The 25,937-nt window shown below is 47.1% G+C and overlaps 1 protein-coding gene across 1 annotated transcript in view; it reads right to left on the reverse strand.

Moving 5' to 3' along the window:
- Positions 1–23,881, reverse strand: part of LOC149339856 (disintegrin and metalloproteinase domain-containing protein 10-like) — a 51,474-nt gene extending 27,593 nt beyond the window's left edge. Inside the window, exons 1-6 of the mRNA XM_089551009.1 lie at positions 23,839–23,881; positions 19,957–20,139; positions 18,994–19,141; positions 16,798–16,916; positions 14,990–15,246; positions 3,908–4,081 (exon numbers count right to left, since the gene is read on the reverse strand). Of these exons, the coding sequence (XP_089407135.1) occupies positions 3,908–4,081; positions 14,990–15,246; positions 16,798–16,916; positions 18,994–19,141; positions 19,957–20,139; positions 23,839–23,881 (924 nt within the window). The remainder of the gene's footprint in view (positions 1–3,907; positions 4,082–14,989; positions 15,247–16,797; positions 16,917–18,993; positions 19,142–19,956; positions 20,140–23,838) is intronic.
- Between the last annotated feature and the right edge of the window lie 2,056 nt (positions 23,882–25,937).

Consider the following 25,937-nt stretch of genomic DNA (forward strand, 5'->3'; position numbering starts at 1 on the left):
GCTATAACGCAATAAGCGTTGGCCTTGATAACATTTCTACACAGACGCGGCACTAGAGTATAGATCGCCGGCGTACATTGGGTGAACTGGCATCGACGATGAAAAAGATGAAGACGCGCGCATAACTGGCTCCCTGGGTAAGTGGAAACCTCAGTCATGCTTTCAGGTACGTGGCGGTGGCGTCCACCAGCAAGAAACTGTTCTTTCTCAAAATATTTCGTGCTTAGCAATGCTAACGCACCAGACAGTTTTATTGAAGTAAGCAGGAAGCTCTGCTGAACGTGCCACAGGTCTGTGTAGCAAGATCTAAGAACACTTAGCGCGCTGTTTCGCCTCGATGGTACAAAAAGTAGGAAGGAAAATATAGGCGAAACTGAAAGTGTAAGGATATTTTTCGAAGAAGTACTCTGAGCGCGGTGCGAATCGGCATAATATGCCTAGAGCGGTTGCGAGGGAGGGGGGGGGGGGGGGGGGGGGGCGGTGTAAACTAATCTCACTCAGGTCTGCGATTGCTATAGATGAAAACCGAAATTATTAGGGACAATGCGTAAAAGCAAGCTGGGAAGTACTTTGCCTTACACCCATTTTCCCCGCCGTGCTGCGTTTTGCCCGATGAGTCAAAAAGCACCCTTCAAAGTTGCCCTCGAAGGAAGCCGTGAAGGTCATATATGCAGGGAAAGAACGCACAAGCAGTCGCCAAATGTTCGCGGAAAAAAATTTAATACTTCCGAAGCTCGGAAGTGTCGTTCTCAGAGGCTCAGATATTCCATCGCCGTTACGAATTTGGCCATTGTACCCATAATTTTCATAGATTCACTAGGAATTTAGTGGACTTGCTGCTTTTGTGGAACTTTTAATGAGTTACCCCATCAGAACTGTGCATTCTTCAATTGCAGGTGTGTCACCTCACACTCCGTTGCCGTTATTTTCATACAGTCATTCAGCCCCGCAGTGGTGGCTCATTGGTTACGGCGCTCGTCTACTGATCCGAAAGACGCGGGTTCGATCCCTGCCGCGGCCGCCGAATTTCGATGGAGGGGAAGTTCTAGAGGCCCGTGTGCTGTTCGACGTCAGTGCACGTCAAAGAACCCTAAGTGGTCGAGATTTCCGGAGCCCCTCACTACGGCCTCTGCCATAGCCTGAGTAGCTTTGGGACGTTAGACCCCAAGAAACCAACCAGACAGTTATTCCAGGTTTGAACGAACAATCGACAGCGTTAATTGTGGTCGGGTAAATACGCCGGTGGATGGCTGGAAAATATACGCTCACGGAAGTGCTCATATGCAATGACGCGAACGACACAGTGTGTGAGACATCTACGTTTTGGCCGGCCTTACCAGTACTATAAGGGCTCGCGCCGCCATTTTGCGCTCCTGTCGATCGCTGCGTTCTCCCAGGTTGCTTGCGTTACCCTTTAATGTTACAGGACGCCTTCCCCCAAGTCGTTCTTAGTCCAGACGAGCGACTGTCATAAGTTGTTTCATTCCTCCCAAAATAATTCCCAAATAAAAGTGGTACGTGTGTGCGTGTGTAAGTGTGTGTGTGTGTGTGTGTGGGGGGGGGGGGGGGGGGGCGTGATGATAGCTGTCAAGAAATGCTTGCAACACCATTAGAGAATACTCAAAATGCTCAAAATGAATGAATACTCAAAACTGTCGCGTGGCCAACGGTCTCTTGCAGGTGTAAGCTTCGTTACACGATGTACCAGCTTGTAACAAATCACACTATAGAGGATTTCCGAAACAAAATATTAAATGAAGACTGGTGTCACGTCTACGACAGCACTAACCAATGTAAAGCGTATGAAATATTTATTAACGCATTAAAACTTATATATGATGAATGCTTCCCTTGCAACACAGCTATGAGGCCCAGTAAAGCGCGCAAACCCTGGGGAAGTTGGTATTATTTAGATATGATAAAAATAAGTTATTTCTCTAAAAGGCTTCGTCAAACTTAGATTCTGACGATTCAGCCAAACTTGTATTATATCATAACAAATTGCCTTCATTGCTTTGAAAATAAAAGAAGCAATACTTGAATAAACTGCTCCCTAGGAATAAACCAAACCGTAGTGACGTCCTGTGGAAAGAAAAATTCGGGTGACACTTAAGATGAGCCTTAATGATACGATAAGACAGCGTTAACGGTAATTTGCTTCTTACTGCGTCATGCGGAAACGGAAGTCGGGAGACACTTATAATCCGCCTTAACAATACGACACCTCAGCGTTAATGCTAATTCTACTTAATTTCTTAATTATGACCCGTATAATTACGCACACTCATTAGCATACATCACTAGGCATACTGGACCGAACGATACACCAAAAGTCATCCAAGTAGAATGAACGTGCTTCAATGGCCTAGGGGCAGCCTGTATGACTCGCTGCAACCATTGGGTTGCGGGGTCGATTCCCAACTAATTATCCCAAGTTTCTTTTCAGTGCGGTTCATTTACTTTACGTCCTTACTCGCCATAATGATGAGACATGCTATGACCTCGTAATCACAATTCAACTCTATCACTTACATTCCTCAGCTCAACGTTTGACTCGGGATTCTCTCAACACCCCCAACGACTCAGCTGAACGGGAGCTTAACAATGTCGCACAATAAATCTAATTCTAACCCATACAGTACAGGAATACGATGTGTACGAGATTTCAGGGCAAGGTCAAAAACTCTCTCTCGAAAAAAAAATTGGCAGACGTGTTCAGTAACTTCTTGGTGTCCCTATAGTTAAGAGTGTGCATAATCCTGATTGCCGGAGTTGTCTAAAACTGAGAAATTAGTCTAGTGCTTTCTTTCATCGTAAGGACTGTGGTGACATTGAAAGCTGCTTAAATGTCCTCAGAAACGTCCCCACTGAAAAAAGAAAATGATTTCAAAATTCAATCAATCAAACATGCTATCGACCTGTTTTGCCCCATTTTAGTACACATTTTAATGTTTGCTTTCTGCAGTGAGTTTTTACAAAAGCCACGACAGTTGCTAGCGTGAAAAGAGGGGAGGAAAATAATTTGTACAACTATCCCTCCACTGCCACTTTTTGAGAATTTTTAGTCATAACGGACGATTAATGCCTGGTCATTACTTGCCGTCAATACAAAATTCCTTGCGTTAGCGCCGGAAACTTCTTATTTTGGATTTCATTGTTTGGTGTGGTTTTCTTAATGCCAGCAGTGTCTTGCTTATTTTCTTAAAATGCGTTATTTGTTATGTTGTTTCCAATATATATCATATTCATGAATATGTGAAGCCTTTACGGCGGCGCAGGAGCTCACTGAAGTTTCACTGTGACCTGTTTGTTGGCGCTTCTAATACCCGGATGATGTAAATACAGGTTTGATTTGTTTGATACACTGCGGTTGGAAAATGCTATACTTACATTGAAGAAACTCGGGTTAGCGCCGATTTTATCCTCTATATTAGGCTCTACAAATACTGGGTAGTCAGACATGAAAGGGAAGAGAGTTATTTCGAAGTACCTCACATCATTGGTTTGGTAGAAGCTTGACACCTGCCACAAAGTCTGTGTAGATTACATGTAAACATTACTTCCAGTACCTTCAGTACTGCCTTACGAAGCTTACCTTGCCTCCACGCAGTGCATGATGGAAGTGCCTCACGGGCTCTGTGTGTGCATTTTAGATGGCGTCTATCACAACCGACGCGCTCACAGACTACTCGGTTTTTAGAAAATGCTAGGTTTGGTCTACAGCTGCACGGTCATCACTCTCGTGGCTGAGCTGCCTTGGTGGCACTTGAGGCTTATGTTTCAAAATGGACCTCGGAGGTTCGACAAACATGTGAGTGCCCCACTAGAGTGCGTCGACGATGTGTGCAGTGCGGCCACTAGCGCTAAGGGTTCGCGATAGCGTCGGACGTATGCTGCGTTCGCTCACTCTGAGGTTCTGGAGCTCGAAGCGCAAGCCGACGATGCCGTTGAAGTCGGTCTTCGAGTACATGAGGTTGAGAGCTGTGATGTGCTGTCCCACCAAGGCGGCGATGCGCTCCCGGGCCGTCTTGTCGTCTGTTGCTATTGCGTACGACTCATACAGCAGGTGGTCCGTCACAATCTGCGCAAAGGCAACCAAAGCTCCAGTCAGCCGCCGCTACGAGTTTCAAGTGTGCATTGCGTACGTCCGCACTCAGACGCCAAGAGGAGCCAAGCTGCGGCAGTTTTGAACCCCCCCTCCCCCCCCGCGCTTGGTAGCGGCTACCTGCTTGTGGATCTGCCTCCGACCAGATTGCGAGCGCTTCCTTGTGCTGTGTCGGATCATAAAAAAACGCACCTTCGCGTTTGATCGTCATATAGCCTTACACGGTGAGCACCTGTAATTAAACTCCGAACGGTTTTTGTCTTTTTTGTGCCGAAACAACAGAAGCCCCGTGCAAGAGTGGTAGTCACATTGCAATACTACAGCAGCCCGTCAATCGACGCAGAAACTCGGGTATCCGAAGCCTGCCGATAATGAACCCACTTTCACGTATCGCGTCACAAGTAATTCATTACTTACAATAGATGACGTTTTCTTGGAATTTGTAATGCGTTGATTACTTTTTGCAAGGTGTAACGTTCTCGGTAATCCAGTTATTTTTTTTCACTAATCGATTACTTGTAATCACACATATTAAAAAAAATGTCTGAGGCTTAACTTGGTTAAGCCTGGAGAATGCGAAGCATCATCGTGTCGCGTAATTTGGAGGTGCACAACCACAGCGACGGCGCGATGTGGGCCCCCGTTTCTCCACTGTCGTGACGTCATCGTGTCACGTGGTGTGACGTCATGTATCACGTGATTTGGAGGCGCACAACCACAGCGACGGCGCGAGGTGGGCCCCCGTTTCTCCACTGTCGTGACGTCATCGTGTCACGTGGTGTGACGTCATGTATCACGTGATTTGGAGGCGCACAACCACAGCGACGGCGCGAGGTGGGCCCCCGTTTCTCCACTGTCGTGACGTCATCGTGTCACGTGGTGTGACGTCATGTATCACGTGATTTGGAGGCGCACAACCACAGCGACGGCGCGATGTGGGCCCCCGTTTCTCCACTGTCGTGACGTCATCGTGTCACGTGGTGTGACGTCATGTATCACGTGATTTGGAGGCGCACAACCACAGCGACGGCGCGAGGTGGGCCCCCGTTTCTCCACTGTCGTGACGTCATCGTGTCACGTGGTGTGACGTCATGTATCACGTGATTTGGAGGCGCACAACCACAGCGACGGCGCGAGGTGGGCCCCCGTTTCTCCACTGTCGTGACGTCATCGTGTCACGTGGTGTGACGTCATGTATCACGTGATTTGGAGGCGCACAACCACAGCGACGGCGCGAGGTGGGCCCCCGTTTCTCTACTGCCGTGACGTCATCGTGTCACGTGGTGTGACGTCATGTATCACGTGATTTGGAGGCGCATTACCACGGTGAAGGGCTGAAGTGGTAGCTAAAGTAGTATGCTTCGCATAAAACTCGCAACCAGTGATGCAACTTTGAGAACCGGAACTCGGTGGCAAACGCTGATGAAGCCGGGGGGCGAGAATATCCACAAATGCAAGCTTAAGTGACAAGACTCACACTCTGCGCTTCGCATTTGGCATTTCAGCAGGACGCCACACAACGGAGTGTTAGATTTCGTGAGCATGGGCTTTGTCCCCTCAGAGTGCGAGCAACAACGAAGCGGGCCGTTACGCGTAACTTCGAGGTGATACGCAATGTGTTCGTATGGTAAAGCAACGCGCTTCCCTCCATAGCTTACATGGAGATACTCCTCAGTACCGCATCTGATGTGTTCACAAGCAAACGCGTAAAAAATCCGAAAAAAACTTCTAAAACTGCTGCAGGTGAAATTACAAATCTATGTACTACAAGAGGCTGTAGATGATGCAAACAGCCCCAGCTCTTTCTTATTCGTGCATATTTCTGCCATGCTAATAAAATATGGATTAAAATTTACGTCATAGTAACACTTTTGTGCAATCTTCAGGTGCTTTTCATGGGCTGCTATTTGAAATTGGTTACTTGTTTTCTGTAACGTGTACAAGACTGATATTGAACCATGCATGCCTCACTAACTGCACGCCATGAGGAGTCATTTCGTAAAATTCTATTGTAGTGCTGATTGTGACTTGCTGGTAACCAATGAAAAACTGCAGCTGGCCGGTACCGTTCAGTCTGCTTGAAGAAATGGTCACAATTTTACAGACATGGCAGTTGCGCGAAACACACACACAAGACAGGGTACGGGACGAGCGCGAATGGTCCCAACTATGCTCGCTTTACTGTGTTAGTCTTACCCAACAATTCTAGACAAAAGCATTTTTGAACGAGAAAACGGGAAAGCATTTCTAGGCTATGTCGGCGAGGTCGTGTCCCCAGCAGTTTTGACGTTCTCAGAAGAGGTAGCATCAAACGAATGGCCGTAATCGAGAAATGATGATGTGAGGATGCTGCGCAAAAAAAAAATTGTCGATAGGTTGATTAGTTAATTAATTAGAGCCAGATATCGAAAAAATGTCAAAATTGCGCGGACATCGATATAGTCAGTGGACGGGAAAACAGCCGCAGACGGCAAAATAGTGGAAAGTTTGGCACAGGTGCGAAAATTAAGTTTGAAATTTATTGAATTGCATTTGCTGAGTGATACTGGAACAAAAAGTTTCATTGACATAGATTAATTAGTTGATCACAAGCAAAGATCATTGGATGGTTCAATAGGCTGGACGGGGATATGGTAATTGGACGGGAAAGCAACCACGTCGCCAAATTTGAAAAACAAAAATGGTTAATTGAGGTAAAATACGGTATAATCAGAGTCACTAAATCGATCTTTAATTAAATCATTAGATAATCATGCTCATTCAGTAGTTAAATTAGCAAGCAAAAAGAAAATGATAGAGGCAAAAAGAGGCGATGAGTGCCGACGAGGCGTCAATGCTTTTGCATTCTCCCAATGCGGGTCACCGCAGTGACCTCTAATTTTTTCATGTATTCCAAGATTTTACTGTAACAATCAGTGCATCCGCAGATCTCCCGTCGGCAGGCTAGCGTTTTTTTGCTGTAACGTATTCGCTATCGTCAAAAGCGTTCTCCTCTAGTTTTCTATGACAGTCTTAACTCCTCGATGCAAGCGATGGAAACACTTTACAAGAAGGATTTTGGTACAGATCGGAAGAATGGACTGTTACCTTCAATATTTCCATAACAGTGCCTTGCAACTGTCCAACGTTAAAAATTTTTAGATTATTATTCCTGCGGAGACAACATTATTTCTTCGCAGACAGCCTCCGAAAAGGATGTGAACAGTGTGAAAGTGCACAAGTGTTCGACGGCGCAGCTGTATGGGATGACCCGATCTAAATTCGTGCAAAATGCTTGCCACGAAATGCAGTGTCACGAACCTCGGCTACGACGTGGAGCCTTTGTCCAGTCCAGTTTTAAGGCGAAAGCCTTTAATGGCTCGTACTATCGTCCGTTAGCAGAGGGTGTCACACCTTTGGCAGCGTGTTAACTCGGGAACTAAAAACGATAGGCGAAAACGAATTGTTGCTTCAGATAGAGGAGGAAAAAATAAACCTAGAAGCCCCGTTTAATGACTGTAGAGTAATGAGTTCATTAATTATAGTAAAGAATGTCAAAATTGCGTCGAAATAACGCATACGTCGATATAGCCATGGGAACGGTGTGACGTCACATCCACCGGAAGCCGTCACGGCATAATGAAAATTGTTACAGAATGGTCGGAAAAACGCCGGATTTGTGTCGAATTAGATGGAAAAATCTGTAGGCGTAATTAACATTTAATATCCCCGAAAGATGTATAATTTGGGTATCGATATAGCCACGGGAACGGAGTGACGTCACATCCACCGAAAGTCGCCACGACATAGTGTTCTCGGCTTTCGCCTCTCAACACTTTAGTTACCAAAGTGTCCTCGCAATTTTTTGCTCCTCACGTGAGTACATCGCCTCATTTTGTGGTTCTAAATCACCGTCTAAGCTTAAGCGATGTGTTCGCAGAAATATCTCATAGGTGCACTTTATATTTCTGGAGTGTGCAACTGGTGCCTGCCTCGCACGCCCGATCAAGCGGCCAGCAATAAAGGGTCGCGCGACAATCGCTTCTGCGGCACGCATGTAAACAAACGAACATGCTGAACCCTGATAGGCAATGATTTGCGCCGCCTTTATTAAATTCGCCAAGGCTGTGATGTGTCGTTGAATTAGCGATAGAGCATCATTTGTAGCTACAAGTATGTTTGACGTAGCGCTAGTTTATGCGGAGTTTATGCAGTTTATGCGGAGACTGCCTCACTGCACGCTGTCTCGAGAGAAGTTGTAAATTGTGGGTTTCAAAGTCCCGAAGCGACACACGGGCTATTAGAGACGCTGTAGAGGAGCTCTCTGGATTATGTGCCCAACCCCCGAGCCACCACTGCGAGTGAAAAGCGCACACATCACAGCTGTGCCATCATCAGTTAATTTTATGCTTAAACTGAAGAAGTCAGTGTGGTAAACAATAGTTTTTAAGAGAGATACCTTCTTGCGTTGTCGGGTTCTGTCTCCAAAAGTTCGCTGATCGCCTTGCTTTTTCGTGCTGCCTACCCGCGTAGTTCATATCACAAACCAAGCTTGGTCTTAAAAAGAACGCTTCATTGAATCAAGTAATTGTTATTAACAAAGAAAGTCGTCCAGATGCCGGAACACTTTTCGCACGTTCGTCTCATGATGGAGGTACGGTGAGGTGGGCATGCTGATAAATGACTGAATTTGAGCGCTTGCCGCACCGTCGCACGGCGCTATAAACAATACCTTACTTCACTCGGCCTAACATGCGCAGAAAGCAATGGGGATGAGACCAGGTGCGAAAATCACCTCCCCTTGATGAGATTAAGCTCAGGATTATTGTCACAAGGTCAACATGACTCTGGCATGCTACAGATTGAGCTTGGTTCTCTACCTTCTGAACTGCACGTGTCTTTCTGAAGATTCAAATCAGTATTACGGCATGCATGCACACTGTATGCACGTACTGTGCATGTGCACAGCTAAATGTCGCCGAAAGTCTTTGTGGCGACGAGTACGGCAGGAGGGGACATTACGGAGGTCTGTATATAGGTTGCTCTCACGGAAGGACTGTTGAGACGCACGTGCACACACCCACCTGTAGGTGGCAGACCCGGCGGTTGGCTTCGCTGCTGCGGAACTTATTTTCGGCACCACGACTTGGCCCGCGTGTCCATGTTTCTGGCACATCGGCGATGTCGTGCGACCGCCGGACGCGACGCAAAGCCCTTCTGCGTGCAAAAGCAGTGCGCCGGCGCCGACCAGTCCCCTGCATTGCCGGCAGGTATCCAGCGGGTTGGAAGTTGCAACGAGAGCAGGAATATAAGTTTTGTACTGTGACTGCATGCCTTTTATTTTTTATTTTTGGCTTTTTGTCATTGGATGAGGCGACGGCAGTGTGCAGTACGTGGGAGTCAACGGCGAAGAGCGAACGCAGGGTGTATTTGTGCCTGGAGCAATGCCTGGGGGCCATAAAAGTGAAAAATTCCAGGGGTGCACTTAAGTATGCTTAGGAGCAGTAATGTGAAAGCATTTCTCTTACTGCTGCGAGTTCGTTCTTTATGCCTTTGCCTTTTCTCAGTCGTGTTTTTACACTAACGTCGGTTCTGCCATATCCGAAGAGGGGGGTCCCGTTGCTGCAGTGTTTAGTACGCACACCGAAGTACTAAATAATTAATTAATCAATTCAGTTAAATTACTGCTGAACTGGCTTTCGTGAGGACGTTGTTAAACGTTGCAGGCACAGGTATCGCAAAAATTAGTCATATGTTCTCCGCTTCTGTAAGCACACCTTGTTTTTTTCTCAGCACATTGTATACAAGTGGACAATTTTATTTTATCTATTTATTTATTAAGTTTCCAAAGAAACCATTTATGGGGTATTACATGAGTGGTGGGCTGAAAGTACGGCCGTCATGACAAAAAAGTTTCAATGGCAGGTTCGAATTGTTGAAGGTCATTTAAAGAAGCGATATGTGACCAGGAAGGTCGTCCCTATCCAGGGCAGTACAGAGAAAAAAAATTTTTCAATGTTGTGGAATGGGTGCGCTAGAGTTAGGCGGCTTTGGGGTGGCTGTGACATGATAAGCGAGGCGCTTGACGGATAAGCACGTTCTCGGGAGGCAAGGTGTGAAAATACTTGTGATAAAGAGAAAGGCGAGGCCGGATGCTACGGAACGAAGATCAAGATGCGATTTTAGTTGGGTTATACTAGTGCGATAAGAGTAATTTGTAAGAGTGAATCGTGAAGCACGATTGTGAATAGATTCTAGAATATATTTTCCCTGAAACTGAATGAAGGATGTACTCCCCCCCCTCCCGGCGGGGTGAGATACGTGGTTGAACAAATCGCACAGTGCGTTGCTCGGGCTTAAAATGATTGCACTGCATATCGCTACCAGAAGTGCTGAAATAATGAACAATAAGAAAATGTGTACGTAGCAGTACTGATTATTTAGATAACTACATTTACAGCGGGCGGAAAAGTCCAAGAATCATAGGAAGCCGCGCCACAGCAGTAGGAAAAGTTGCAGTGACGACATCTCATGACACCAGTGCGAAAAAGGGCCGCCGGCGTGGAGGTGTTTCGGCCACTAGAATATATTCTACTTCGCTATACTCCTGAGCACGGTGGATGAAAAAAAGGTGCTCCGGCGACGGCGGGAGTGTGGCCACTTATTGTGACCGGAAGTGAGCGCCGCCGCTAGGGGCCGCACGTGTGGAGAGGGCTACCATCTCAACCGACTTTGCGTGCTTTTCTACGGAGCAGCAGCACACGCACATAATATTTACGACCTCAGTGAGCGTTAAAACATCCAAAACTATATATACGCCTTTTTACTTATTCAGCCACCTAATTCTGAGCTGGGATGCGCTTCCATTCCGCTTACTTTCCATTTCCGACCCAAGAAACACGTCTCGCGCAGGCGCCTCTCTGGCGCCTCGCAGCGGGCACCGGAGGGTAGTAGTAGTAGTAGTAGAAGACGTTTATTCGGCCAAAATTTACAGGCCGAGCATGTCGACCGCCTGGGCGACCAGAAGTCGCTGTTCTTCCTCCCCTTCAGCGCCAAGCCAGTCGAGCCAGGTGGTGATGGATAAAGAAGGTGGGGGGTAGGAACCCGACTGCTGAGCAGCCGGGCAATAGAAGAGGCAATGGGCAAGGTCCGCATAGATACAGGGGCAGTTGGGACAGGAAGGGTCCGATCGATAGCGATAGAGAAAGAGGCGAGACGGGGTGATGATTGCATTCATTTGAACGTGCCGAAGAAGGCGAGCCTCCGGCACTGTGAGTGATGGATGAGGGGGAGGGTAAAGGCGTTTGTCGAGGCGGAGCTCGAGGTAGACCTCTTTTATGGTGCGGCGAAGGGTGAGTCTCCCACCGTCCTCCGAGGGCTTGGGCCAGGGGATCAACGGTGCCCGGAAAAGTGTGTCACGGGCGAGCTGATGAGCCAGCTCATTGCCGTCAATCCCTGAATGCCCAGGGACCCAGCGGAGGAAAACGATGGAAGGCTGCAATGCGGAGACCGCTCGTTCGACCTCCTGTTGAAGAGAAGGGGTTAGGGTGCGTTTCTGTATGTGGTGTATAGCGGCTTGTGAGTCTGAATAGACTGTGTACTCTTGAAGAGAGGGAAGGAGGGCAAATGACTGGAGTGCATGCGCAATGGCGAGGACCTCGAGGGACAATGCATCTGGAGGGCGTAGAAACGGCCCGCTGGTGTGAGTTTCAGGAGCGGGGAGGTGGGGGTGGTACAGGGCGTAGCCGCAGGAACCTCGAGGAGCCACGAAGGAGGCATCCGTGTAAGCTACACCCTGGGTATCAAAGAGAGGGGAATGGTGCTGTGCGGCCGCATGACGACGGCCGGCGTGGAGAACGGGGGACATGTTGGACGGAAGGGGGAGGATGCGAAGATTGGGAGCCGGGGTGGGAATAGGAGAGGTAATCGGGGCGCAGGGAAGGGGCGAGATACCCGCTTGAGTCAGTAACCACTGACCCTGACGGGTAAGGGAAAGCGGAGGGTCATTTGTTTTTTCTCCTCGCGTTGAAGAGCCGTTTCATAACATCGTGCCGCCGAAAGCAATCTTTGATCGAATGACCGACAGTTCAGCGTAAAGGTGTACGGCGATGTGCAGGCGGTCTCATGCATTCCCTTCGACTGCGTCTGCAAAGGCGTGCTTTAATCCACTGTCATAAATTTTTTGCGCATTTGGCTACTGCAATAAAATGCATAATTATGTCTTTATATGCTAGAAGAAGTTCGTTGTGCCTGGCTGCAATAGCGTCTGCGCGATCTGCAAGGAGGAGGTATTATTCATCAGCGCTCCGGAAAACGAACTCGTCCGGAAGCGTGGCCAAAGCACATTCGCCGTACCAACCCTTTCACATCACTGCGGTTGCGAAAATCATTTCGACAGCGCTTATGTCAGCCGAAGCTGTTTTTCGAAATCATGCAGTGAAACCTGACGCGTACAACTTCGCCATTCATAAAATGTTATCGCGTCGTATATCAGGCGCTTAGCAGAAAGTGGATTTGACAGCGCATCTTCTTAATTGCTGCGTTTCAATGAGAATGCCAGAATTCGTAAAACAAAACAAAAAAAAGTCTCGCAGCAGCAAGTCGCGCAATTTCGACCCGACTCTGACTCGAATTGGTACTCCGACCTAGTAGACGACTGCCTTAATCACTGATCGCTCGTTTCGTGTACCGAGCCGGAGTACTCGGGTTGGAAATCGACCGTGGCGGCCGCGCTTCGATGGAGGCGAAACGAAATAGGCGCCCGGGTGCTGTGAGCTAAAACACTCAGCGGGGAAGTTGGTGCATAGACTCTAGAATTCTAGCGCAACAAAGATAGCACACAGAAAGGAAAACGACGGGACATGCGCTACTCGCAGCACTTTATTCATTTCATAGTCTTGCAAGTAGCGCGTGTGCCGCGGTCTCGTATCTCTGCGCTGTCTTTGTTGCTCTTGAATTCTGGAAGCGGTGCGATGTCGGTGCACGTTAACTATCCCCAGGTGGTCGAAATTATTCCAGAGACCTCCACTGCGGCACCTCTTTCTTATTTCACTCCCTCCTTTATGCCTTCCCTTACGGCGCGGTCACCGGTCTAAATTTTATTCCATGAAATAAAAATTTCCCCACATTTCTGTACTTTTAGTGTTTGCACTTCTATAAATATTTTTTGTAGGTGCATTCAGCCTTTCCACTGCTGTGAAGGTAGTTTGGCTTGTTTGTGGAGTTTAACGTCCAAAGCAACTCAGGCTATTAGGAACGCCGCAGTAAAGGACTCCGGAAATTCGACCACCTGGAGTTCTTCAACGTGCACTGACTTCGCACAGAACACGGGCCTCTAGTATTTCGCGTCCTTCGAAATTCGACTGCAGTGGCCTGGAAAATCTCCGGTAGTACATTTATATTACATTACGTAGGCATCACAATCGATAAATGTCAAGAATGCTGAAGATAAGCACTAAAAGTGGGAGGAAGTTCTGAACCCGTTGCGTGCATTTTTCCTAAAGGGTGTAGGGGTGTCATCATCAGCTTAACTACGCCCACTGCAGGACAACGACCTCTCCCATATCTGCCCAATTAACTCTGTCTTATGGCAGCTGTGGCCACCCCATACCCGCAAACTTCTTAGAACCGCGAAAATGACATAACATCAGCAGTAATGGCATGTGATGCACCCGAACACCTTTAGGTGGCATGTTCCCATTTTCGGGTCTTCTTTTTCTTGGAAAAAACAGCGCTAAACGAAAGGACAACGAAAAAGAGTACAACAGGACCGGCGCTGTCCTGTTGTACAGAGCCGGTCCTGTTGTACTCTTTTTCGTTGTCCTTTCGTTTAGCGCTGTTTTTTTCCAAGAAACATGTACCAACTAGCTCAACTCTCCGTTTTATTGATGTCTTCTTTTTCGCGAAACATCCCGAGTGAAAGATGTACGAAAGCACAAAACACCCTTCAGGGGCGGGTGCGAATGAGGAAGACTTGAAAACGCCTGTAAAGTGTTTTTCTTTTTTGCAGTGTTCATGTTTCCGTACGACACGATGCAAAACGAGCACATCAAATGTACAGTCAGGCCGGAATGAAACGCGAACACGCATATGTCATACATTTCTGCTTTGCCGTGAGATATTCCTTTACAACCTAATTTCGATTATGCATTTCAGTAGGCCCTTTGCCCAGACACATGAATCAGGCTAGTTGTACACTTAAGCTGAAAGTAGGCAGGTAAAATATTTTGTTTTCTTGACATGCTCTGTTCGCGTTTCATTCCGGCCTGACTGTACTTGCGTGGATGCTTTGGGGCATTGCTCTGCGTTGTAAGTAATGACTGTAGAGTATGTATATGGCAACTGGCCAGCAGAGAACCCCTCGTTACTTCGCTGTTTCACCTTGGCCATCTAAAAAAAAAAAAAACAACCCAATGATGGCGGTATACTCAGTTTAACGTCCAAAAGCTGCTCGGCGGCTATGAGGAAGGCCGCAGTACAGGATTACGAATATCTTTTAACCTCCCTTGGGTTCTTATTGAATGTACTATTCGCAAGGAATGCAACGCGAACAACTGAGCCACGAAACGCCAAATAAGAATATTTTAGTCAGGGAAATCTTAATACTAGCTCATGTTCTTTTGACTTCGGAGGCACGAATACTCTTCTTCAGAAGTGTTATCAACCTCGCTTGCATTTCGTCTCCAGGAGCTAACATTATGGGCTTTTGTTTTTATGTCACGTCAGTTTCCGTGTTCGCGTTTCATTCATTGCTGATAGTACAAGATTGTGGCGAAAGAGTTGGCGATTCATATCGACTTTTAAGAGCACCTTCTCGGGCTTGCAAAAAAATGGTTTGTGGTGTGATGCATTTTATTGAACGGTGGCAGATCTAAAGTGAATGATGCTTATGAGCAAGGTGCCTACCGAGCGAGCACGCAGGTCGATGCCCTGGGCTGCCAAGTGCGCCTGCAGCTTGTCCAAACCACAGCCGCCGTGTGCCGCCAGCTGAGGCGGCAGGCGCACATCTTCCGCCGCGTAGAAGACAGTGTGGCCTGGCTTCGGCAGCTTCCCCGAGTACTTCCAGGACGGTTCCGCGTAGAACACGCGCCCGTCACCCGTGCTGATGCGTCCTTCAAAGACGCCGTCCACCACAGATCCGTACACGAGGCTTCCAGGATCACCTGAAAGCGGTGTGCATGGAGAGCTGTGTTGTTCGCAGTTGGGAATGAGGGAGGTGATCGCACTGGCTCATCGATGTGTATGGGCCGACTAGCCTAGGCATGCATTGCTAGAAGTAGAGAGAGAGAGAGAAAAAATCACGTCTGCCGCTATTTGCATTCCTTTCCCAGCATGTCATGCAGGCGCAACGGTATATTTTGGCAATTACATGAGTCTGTTCAGTGCATCACGGGCTAATGAATGCTTCGGCTGGGGTACGTTACACAAGCGCAAGAAGGCACTAAAGTTGAAATTCTTTCACAAAAGTTTTCATTCCTGACAAGAATACAACAGCCCCGCCGCGGTGGCTCAGTAGTTACGGTGCTCGGCTGCTGACCCGAAAGACGCGGGTTCGATCCCGGCTGCGGCGGCCGAATTTCGATGAAGGCGAAATTCTAGAGGCCCGTGTGCTGTGCGATGTCAGTGCACGTTAAAGAACCCCAGGTGGTCGAAATTTCCGGAGCCCTTCACTACGGCGTCCCTCATAGCCTTAGTTGCTTCGGGACGTTAAACCCCCCTAAACCAAACCAAACCAAACCAAGAATACAACACAATCATTTCTTTCCGACCGATTATGTTTCCTCACGACGAGACCATGCCAGTAAGATTCGAGAAACGGGGCGTTTAACTGAGAGGTTCATATTGTCGTTTTCCCCCAAACAATTTCGGAACAGAACAGTTTACCGTGTGATAACGCCACCACTGCGGGCAATGACTTTTCCTCATTATTGCTGCAGTGTACCTGGCAGTGCTATTTATCTATGCGAAATTCATCTATAGTAACTAGGTCCTGTGACGTATTCTTCATTGCTTCTTCATGGAGTTTTTTTTATTTATTACAACCTTTTTGCTATTCGTTGTTGGATTATTTTAATGTTTTAAAAAGAAGGGTGATTTCTCTTTTTCAGTCGTCATGTATGCGCATACAAATCTCAGCCTGAAAGGTTTTTTGTAATATCCCCCCCTCCCCTGCACTGTAATACCAAGCCAAAACTGGCGCTGTGGGAGCTGTAATAAATAAATAAATAAATAAATAAATAAATAAATAAATAAATAAATAAATAAATAAATAAACAAATAAATAAATAAATAAATAAATAAATAAATAAATAAATAAATAAATAAATAAATAAATAAATAAATAAATAAATAAATAAATAAATAAATAAATAAATAAATAAAAAGTGCTAGATTACGAAAGGGGGTAAACAAGATGTGTTCCAGTTGCTGTGCTGTTTAAGCGACACGATTACCTTGAGAGGATGTGTACACTTTTCGAGGAAGGTGTTGTGGAGTGTACGTTTCTTTAGTTTTGCGTGAGGGCTCTCTCACATCGCGCGGGTGTATTCGAAGGGCGGCCATTGAAATGTGGCCAGGAAGGGTGTACGGGCGATGTGTTCAAAGAGGAGGGAGCGTTTTCAAAGGCATGTGCCACTCCGTGAGATTTCAATTGACGCGGTAAACGAATTCACGAAGGGTATTGCGCATAAGAGTTAGTCATCAGCTTAGACCACCTTCAATGTGACCGGAGTAGATGTGCGAAATGTCGACGTCGATGGGCCCCTGTGAAGTCTTGACGACGAAGTTGTCGGAAAATGCGGACATGTCTCTCCGGAGTACAAGGTGGAAGTCTCTGGAAGTAAGCAGAAAAAAAAACGAGGCCTCATTGCACTCAATTTTGCGTCGACGTCACGAATACCAAAAACAAAACTTATATTCACATCTGTTATTTTTGTAAAAGTATTTCATCATAGTACGTTCACCATATTAGGTCTCAAGCACATCTGAAGTTTCTGCTGACACTCGTTGTCACACAAGATCGACCTGAGAGACTGCCTAAGGAAACCCACGCGATGGTGTTGTACGTCACGTGTACGCAGGCATCTCTGGTTTGCATTAAACGTGTGACGGGCTCATGGTGCCAGGAGACGAAAGAATGAGCAGCTATTTTTGGTTACCGACTTCTCGCCAGCCTCGCGATTGTGTGCTACCTCCTGATTTCGACGCTGAATATTAACTGCGTATTGATCCTGTGAGAACATTCTTGCAGGCTAGTTGATGCAATAGTTTTGCTCCATTGTCAGCGCAGTTCTGCACTTCATAACAAGTTAAACGTTCGTGTCATTGGGTAATAGAGTTTTGTGCACGAGGGAACAAAATATAAAGAGATTCAAGCTCTGAAACTCACAGTTCTACACTTAATTATCGTTCCGGTGGCATAAAAAAAACTACGTTTTTACGATTAGTGATTTATAAAGAAAAGTAGGATGTCTTTGCAAATTTGTGCGCTAGAATAAAAGATTGCGCCAGCTTTGTAGAGCTTCCGCGGAAGTTTTTCTGTGTTATTTTACAAAAACTAGTGAGATGTTGCCTTTCTAACGTGCCCGTGTCAACTACGGACGGTTGTCATTCCTCCACCACACGAAATTAGAATTAGCTGAGAACATGTGTCTCAAAGGTGGTAGATTTGCTGCGTACGCTTTACCAATGCGAACTGGGGTAATTTGCACGTGTTGCCCACTCATTCTGCAGGCATCATTCAGGCAGGTAAAACTACAGTTATCGAAGCCAAAACGCGAAGGGACTCGGCACGCGGAAGAATTGACAGCAGACAGCAATGCGTCTTAAATCTGAGGAGAGGACCTCGTTCGCGAACTGCGCTTTACCAGTTTCTTGAATAATATACTTTTCCCGTCAGTGGCTTCCAAGAACTGGAAGCTACTGCAATTTACATCCACGTGGCTGTTTCTAAGATAACTGGCTAGAATTCTCAGTTCTGTCCTGGCATCGGACATTACACTCTCAGACCAGTATATCTGGATTGAGCAGAAACCCAACAATGGGGCACAGCAGGTAGTAGACTCGTGCACTCGAAGCACTCAGAAAACAAGAAAAAGGCATGCAGACAGCAGGAATAGGAAGAAGATGTGCAGGGAGCACTCCTAGCACTTAAACATTTCTTAAGTGTTCATTACCAGCGGCAGAACTCAGAGAATGGCACCGAAGGAGAGATTTACGCTAGAGACTTTTAAAAACAAGATCAACACCGACGCTCTTGGCTTTCAAATTTTTTGGTCCCTTGCTTCAGCTAAAGCGGGCTGACATTTTTAGAACTGAAACAAGTGCTCGCCTTAGATTCCTTGATGGTCAGTAATTAAATCTCTTGAATCTATCATCACCGAGATCATTATCACTGTCGTTTCTGTTGCCCTTGATGAGCTGCCAAAGGCTATAAGAAAGCTTACACGCTCTATGGTTCTTCTAATCAATTAACGCCACCTTAATTTTAAGACATTTTTGTCTCGCAGGCTAATGCTATCCTAGTCGACATCAAGAAGCAATGAACCTCGGCAGGGCATGTAATCGGAAGGCAAGATAGCTGGTGGTCCTTAAAGGTACCGGAGTGGATTCCAAGAGAAGGCAAGCGTAGGAGGGGGCGGCAGAAAGGTGGGCGGATGAGGTTAATACGTTTGCGGGGATATAGTGGCCGCCGCTGGGAAAGAAGAGGGTTAATTGAAGAGACATGGGAGACGCCTTTGACCTGTAGTGGGTGTAATCAGGCTGATGATAACATCTGGGCATATATGTTTTAAACTCGAGTTTCAGGCCCTTCACATCAATAAAAACTCATACAACGATGTGTTGCGTTTCATGCACTGCAACCTAAAGATGGCGCTGCGTCCACAAACCCTAAAAGGTGCTACCGCTACCTCTCCAGGGCCTTGAAACGGACGTGCATGATGTCGGCCGAGTACTGCGAGGAGCGCTTGTGTCGGTGCATACTTGTGTTGAGCTCCGGCTGACCCGCCGGGTACGACAGCACCTCGTAGTGGCTGAGAAACGGGCTCAACTCCTCCTCTGCGTGTAATGAAGGGTGAATAACAGAGATCACCAGCAATGCCGACGAATAGCTCAGCGCTGGGCGGCTGAGCTACAAGGCCATCAGATAGGCTACGATGAATCAGGAAGGTATTCCTTGCGGGTTCACTGGTGGCCGCCGGCGACTCCTTTAGCGGAGCCAACAGTTCAGGGCCGTTGAGGCTGGTGGCATACGTTCATACCTAAGCATTCGACATCACCGGCAAGCGAAATCCGCGGCATGGTACACGGTGACGAACGCAATTGGTATGGAACAGAATTCTGCCGTCGGAAGAGCTGGCCACTACCCAACCTAAATGCAAGATAATCACCGCGTTACCTTTGCATTAAGGAAAAACACTGTACGTTGCGCTGGGCGTGGCTTCGTGTCAGCCTCAAATTGGGTGTGAGTCAGGACTGACTGAGGCCCCAACCTAAATGCAAGATGGTCACCGCGTTATCTTTACATTAAGGCAGAAGTGTGTAGTTTGCGCTGGGCGTCGCTCCGTGTCAACCCCAAATTGGGTATGAGTCAGGTCCCATTGAAGCTAGGGTTGATATCTCAGAGTCGACCGGCAGGAATCCCCAAAGGCATCTGTGCTCGCTGCGGGAAGGCAACAGTGATAACCAAATCAGCTATCAGCTATGACCCAAGCAGCTGCTTCACTGTAGCTTTTCTACTTCGTCACTATCTTACACCGCGTCTCTGAAGTAACGAAAGCAGGGCAAGTCAAAGCACGAGCCATTTCACATTGGTGCGCGGGTTATAGTTACGACAGCGTTAGCTGACATCGCTGCTAACCATTACTGCTCACCTGCTACGCATTTTGCGCTGAAGAGGAGCAGAACAGCCATCGCGCTGGTGATGAGACGCTTGTTGTATTTTACGGGTGCTCCTTTCATTTCGTCGTGCGGTCGCCCTCGATCAGCTCTTACTGGGGACTGAGCTCGAGGGGGACTGAACGTCACCTTCTTCATCTTCTTCGTAATGGCGCTCCCTGCACGCCGAAAAATTCACATCTGGCATGATGTGCACTGGGTTGCGAATACTGTCGGCATTGTGACGCATATTGTAGTTTCCGTTTCTGAAAGTCCTTGAAAACCGTTTCATCCATCACAACATGTGACAGAAGAGCTACAGGAGGAGCCCTAGTGGCCAAAAAATGCACTACGAACAGAGCCAAATTCCAAGCCGAATCCTTTAGGTGAGTTTCTGGTAAAAAACCTCCGAGCATTGAATTTTTGCAGCTATCCGAAATGAAGAGACCACGTCGACGAGCAGCCACGTTTTGGGTCGATGAGAGGAAAAAATCAATTTTGAAAAATTGAATCCTTACGAGTGTATACATCCTGAACGATAAAGAAATTTGTCAGATTATCGCAAAATCTGAAAATACATTTTTTGACAAGACAACGTCTCAACCCACCTTAAGCCAGCGCACTTCAAGAGCCAGAATGGTAACAAAGGAACATGAGATTATATTGTATATTGCAGTTTTTTTGGTGTCCCACATGACCTAAAGTCACCTTTGCCCTCACTGACATCGTTTGGTTGATGAAAACGAGAGTATGAGAAGAAATTTATTTATTAATTATTTAACGGCCATAGGCAAAAGATAACTCAGTACACAAGAGCATACATGCAACTAATATCAGGTGCGCACACTGCTTTAAATTCAGTCATTATATGATAATAGTGCATTTAGAGTCCTAAAAAACAATTATGAGCTCTTAGATATCCGCTCATGAGGAGAAGGCTCAGGTTCTGGAGATTTATGAACCCTGAGGCGTGAACCAGGCTGCACGGCCTAGCCTCTCACTGGCGTAGACCAGAAACATGTAAATGAGTGCTCTTTTGCGCCGGTTTGTGTAGTAACGAGTTGAATACCTTGGTAAATGTCGAGTACCTTGCTCATAGAAAAAAATGACCCCACTACTGAAAATAGAACCACAGGTTTTAGTGGCAGCCATAATCAAAGCTCAAGAAATGCTTCCTTTAAAAGGACGCCGAAATGATTTTCACTGGCATAATCTAGGGCGACAGATCTGTAGAGGTGGTCTTTGTTGGTATCCGATTCAAATCTGAAAACTCTGCGTGGACCCTATATTTTAGAAATAATTAAACAAAAAAAAATGATCACCGCTCGCAGTAGGCTCGCCTCGCCTGCCCTCTGATATTGTCGAGGTAAAGAACGCGTGGTGAGCTGGGTCGCCCTAATCGGCTACAAGCTAATGCGAGCAGCGATTTAAAAAAAATATTTATAACTTGTATGGTCCACGCACAGACTTCAAATTTGACTCCAATACCCACAAAGACCTCCTCTACATATCTGTTGGACTAGACTACTCCCATCGAAATCATTTCAGGGTGCCTTGAAGGTGATGAAGAATTTCAACACTTGAGTTCCGACCTTGTGGCGAAAAACAGCGCTTACACGATACAGAGGAGGCAGGGGACAGGACGCTGACTAACAACCAGATTTTATTGCACGTTCGTCAGTTATATACATTCCGTTCGTACGAGGAAGGAAGGGGATGAAAACAAACACATAAAAACACACAAGGTGTAAACGTGGTACACAACTATGACGTCGCGCGCAGATAATCAGTTTTGCAGTCGCGAAGTGCTATCGAAGGTATGCTGACGTCGCTCTTTTGCAGAATGCCGATGGCTTCTTCAATTTGCCGGGTTCGTTGATCTATGTATGACGAGATGACTATGGTGTTCCAAAGCTGGGGAACACATTAATCCTCTCGGCAGTGTTTAGCTAGTTAACTGCCGATGGCACCCTTAATGAATCTCGTGCTCTTGGAGCCATTCTTTCAAGTGCCTCATGTTTGACCGGTGTAGGTACGCCTGCATTTTACACATTTCACGTGCTTGTTATGGTGCTTCTTTGGGTATTAAATTTTTCTTCTTCGCTCACTGTAGACCTTAGCGCACAGGCTTTTTAACTAGTAGGCGCCCACATGAGCACCTTTACGCCAGCTCTAGACCCATTATTCTTGAGGTTGTGGGAAATGCCCTGAATGTATGGAATAACAGCAAACGGCTTCCATTCTTCTGATGGGGTTGCCATATCCTTCCAGCCCCTGAGTTCTCGCAGTAGCCGTTCTGCGACACTGGATAAGTACCACGTCGGGCAACCTACTGCTTTCAGCCGACGACAGTAGTGTGCGTTGAACCTGGCTTTAACATCGCGGTGGCAGGCCCCCGGAAACAACGATGTGTTGTCCCCTTCTCCTCTGTATCCTGTAAGAGCTGTTTTTTGACAACCGGCCCAAACTTTCACCTGGTTAGAGAACATGAGTCCTAAATTCGAACTCCACTTCCATATTGCATGAGTCTTGTCCCTCGTGCTCAGCTGCTACTTGACGGGGTTAAATTCTTTGCTTAAGAGGATGGGGCAACGGACACCTTGTTTCGGCCACAGATGCTCATGACACAAATCCAGAATACTTGCTTGAGACATTATGTTGCTGCATACGCATGGCAGTGATCTTGTATAAGCAACACTCAAGGTCACATCAACACTGGTCACATTCCAAGCATCAGGCATAGCCAGCTCACTTCTCTTGAAGATTACGATTAGACCAGACTCTATGCATATGAGTAAATCATAAGCAAGGTAAAGTGCAAGTGCAGGGCGTATAAATAGGTCCGTACACTTCACTACAAAGTTCTAGATTTTTTAAATTTTACACACATCTATACGGTGACACGACAGAAATGGCTTAGAGAAATGAGAGAGAAACGGGCCGATGCTCTTGACAGACGTTTCAAAACTCACAAGGCATGCTCTGTGTTTCTATGGCGACGGCCGTATGGCCCTAGCGGTAGCCAGCGCAGAAGTTGAACATATAGCCAGTTGCACAGATCTAACGGATTGTTCTGAGATTGGAGAAGAATCTGCCATAGCATCTGCACTTGCAAGTACATCAGCGAAAATTATAGTTAGCGACCCTAAGGTTGTGGTGGATAAATTCGCCAAAGAGAATTTCTCCAGAGTCGAAGGGAATCCTGCAGAGCAGCAGGGATACCAGACAAATTCAAATAATCTAGACACATGCGCAAGCTTCCCTCGCTGGCAAGTCGGCCACAGATTAGCTCGACGACTTATTTTCCGAGCTGGCGGGCTCGCTGAGGGCTTCACGGGGCGCGATCGCTTTGTAATAAACAAAACTTCTTCGAAATTTCTGAAGTCCTCCACTATGGGGTCTCTTATAGCCTTAGTCGCTTTGGGACGTTAAACCCAATAAAACAACCAATACAAATGCGGGCATTATACGCAAAAAAAAGCTGCAAGCCTAAATGGTGCAGTCAATGCATTGTCACAAGCGGTCCTACATCGGCTACATCGGGGCTGAACCCGCCTGCGTGCCACCATCTTATTGTGCATGAATTTTTTCAATTCAGAAGTTAGTATTAAACTCGCTATTAACTTACTCTTATAGGTAATTTGTCATATAATTCAGAGCGTCTCTATTCCAGTAACACTTTCTGTTAGGCTAGTTGGCCTTTCATGGTCTTTGATGAAAGTTGAATGCTTCCGTCCGCGTTGTTCATCCTGTACTTATCCGTTGTTTTTTAAGGCTGCTTCACCAAATATTTTTGCTCGATTACTTCAGATTACATGCTTTGGGCTCTCGCACTGAAATATATTGTGCAAAATATATCAGACCATGCCTGTGCCCACTTTCCACAATGCCCTGGACTACCTGAGACTTTCCAAACGTCATCGTAGTTCGGCATCACAAACAAGAGCGTTTTTTTTTGTGCTAACTTCTTCGCCAACAATGGAGTGCGTTACCAGGACAAGGTCTAACATTGGCTCGTTGTGGGCAGCAGACATAGCACAAGAAGGTAATAAACAGCTCACAAGGCTCAAAAGGCAGAGCACAAGCGTATAATGAACCCATTTGCCCCCGCGCTTGCAAATAAAAATTTGGTGGGCTGCTTAGGCACGGCCGACATTGAAATATTAGTGCATGATATTATGCCTTGAGGTACATTTGGGGCGTTTAGTGCTGGGTCTGCCTCTAAAGCATCCATATCAGCCCCCTGTGAGGACCATGTGCGCAGGCTCCAATTGGGCTTGCCCCTTTAAAACCCGCATAGGTCCCATGTCGATTTTGGAGGGGCTAACTGAAATGAAAGGTAACGCTCATCGTCAGAGGCTACCCACATCACACCAAAATAGGAGCGATGGGGGAGCTGGGTGGGCTACCCACATCAGGCAATGCGGGCCAAATGTGGGCAACCCCACGTGGGCTACCTGCATCGATCCCAAATGAGACCTGTTGGGGCGCTTGTAGGCAGTCCACAGGGGCAGACTGGAGCCTGCGTTACAAACCAGACATTGGCCTCACTGGGGCTCACATGGGCTTCTACCGTTGGACCTACAGGAGCCCTCACTTCATGGCCCAGTTTGTGCTACATGGATGCCACTGTTTTTGTAGTCCAGTGCAAATACTTAGCTTGAGTATCTCCAAAAGGATTGAAGGTTGAAGCTTGTATCTTCGTCACGTCGTCAGGGATAGCAAAGCGGCGGTTAGGAATTTTAGCAAGGGTAGAGTCAGCAATCTTGCTGCCAAAATTCTGAACGAGTCTTCTCTCGCCGAAAGCGTGACTATAATCTGGCCCCCAGAATATGCCGGTCTCGCCGGCAACGACGCTGCCCACATGCTCGCCCGCTCCTCACTACCTCTGGGTGCTGCGGACGCCTCCACATCATCATCTAAAAGCAAAGAAAGTATTGGTACGTTTAGGGATGTAATCGAAAATCTGAAGAAAGACCGGAGGATATATCCGCCACCGGATAGATCCCTCAGTAAAAAGGAGTCGTACGACTGGAGAAGACTCCAAGCTCGAAATTTCTTCTCGCCCCAGTGGAGGAGTTGGACGGGTGCCAGAGGGCGGAAGAGGGACGGTGCACAAACCGAAATTTGTAAATTTTGCGGTCACGTGGCAACATTAGATCACATAATTTGGAGATGCGTTCGTTCCCCAGGGCGCAACGCGATTAAAACTAGCGATAAATGGCAGACCACGCTGAGAAGCTCCGACGAAAAAACTGAGCGCTTCGCCGTCCGCCTGGCGGCCGAGGCTGAAGACCTCTTCTCCTAGACGGGATCGGATGTCCTCCGGCCGCGGTGCGACAGACTGCCTCTCCGGACGCCTGCGTGCGGACCGGGAGGTGGCTGCCGCGCCGTATTCGGCGGAAATAAATGTTCTTCCTCCTCCTTTTCGCGGAGAATCAAACCTCCGGCAAAAGAGGAGAACGTGATCAAGTGTTTGAGTTTCGCCAAATGATTCATAAAGGTTCGCCAGAAAGAGATGGATGCAATTAAATATTTAATTGTGGCATTCTGTACCGCAAGAGGGTCACTGAAGCCTCGCATTCCCATGGCCCGCATTAACGGTCACTCCAAGGGAATTCGAAATGCTGAAAATCCACTGTAGCAAGCAGAAGCTCATGACTCAAGGAGTACAGCGGCAGGAAACGATTAAAGCTGGCGGTTGAATAATGCGCAGAGTTTGAAATTTATGGCACCACAGGTCAGCAAAGCGCAGAGGTTGGCAAAAAATCAGGAATCACATTATCATCAATGCCGCAATGTCCAGGTGCCCAACTAAACCGCAATTCTTGAAAAACCTTAGGCCACAGCTCGAAACATCGTCCCTCGAGCCTTCAGGACAGAAAGGCTGTCAGCAACTATAATGACGTAATTAATATTGCGACGAATTTTTGTATGGTCAACTGAATCATTGAAATTCGCAAACAAATATAGGCGT

The sequence above is a fragment of the Amblyomma mixtum genome, chromosome 6 (assembly GCF_055824585.1).
Source record: "Amblyomma mixtum isolate Tamu chromosome 6, ASM5582458v1, whole genome shotgun sequence".
NCBI classification, from domain to species: domain Eukaryota; kingdom Metazoa; phylum Arthropoda; class Arachnida; order Ixodida; family Ixodidae; genus Amblyomma; species Amblyomma mixtum.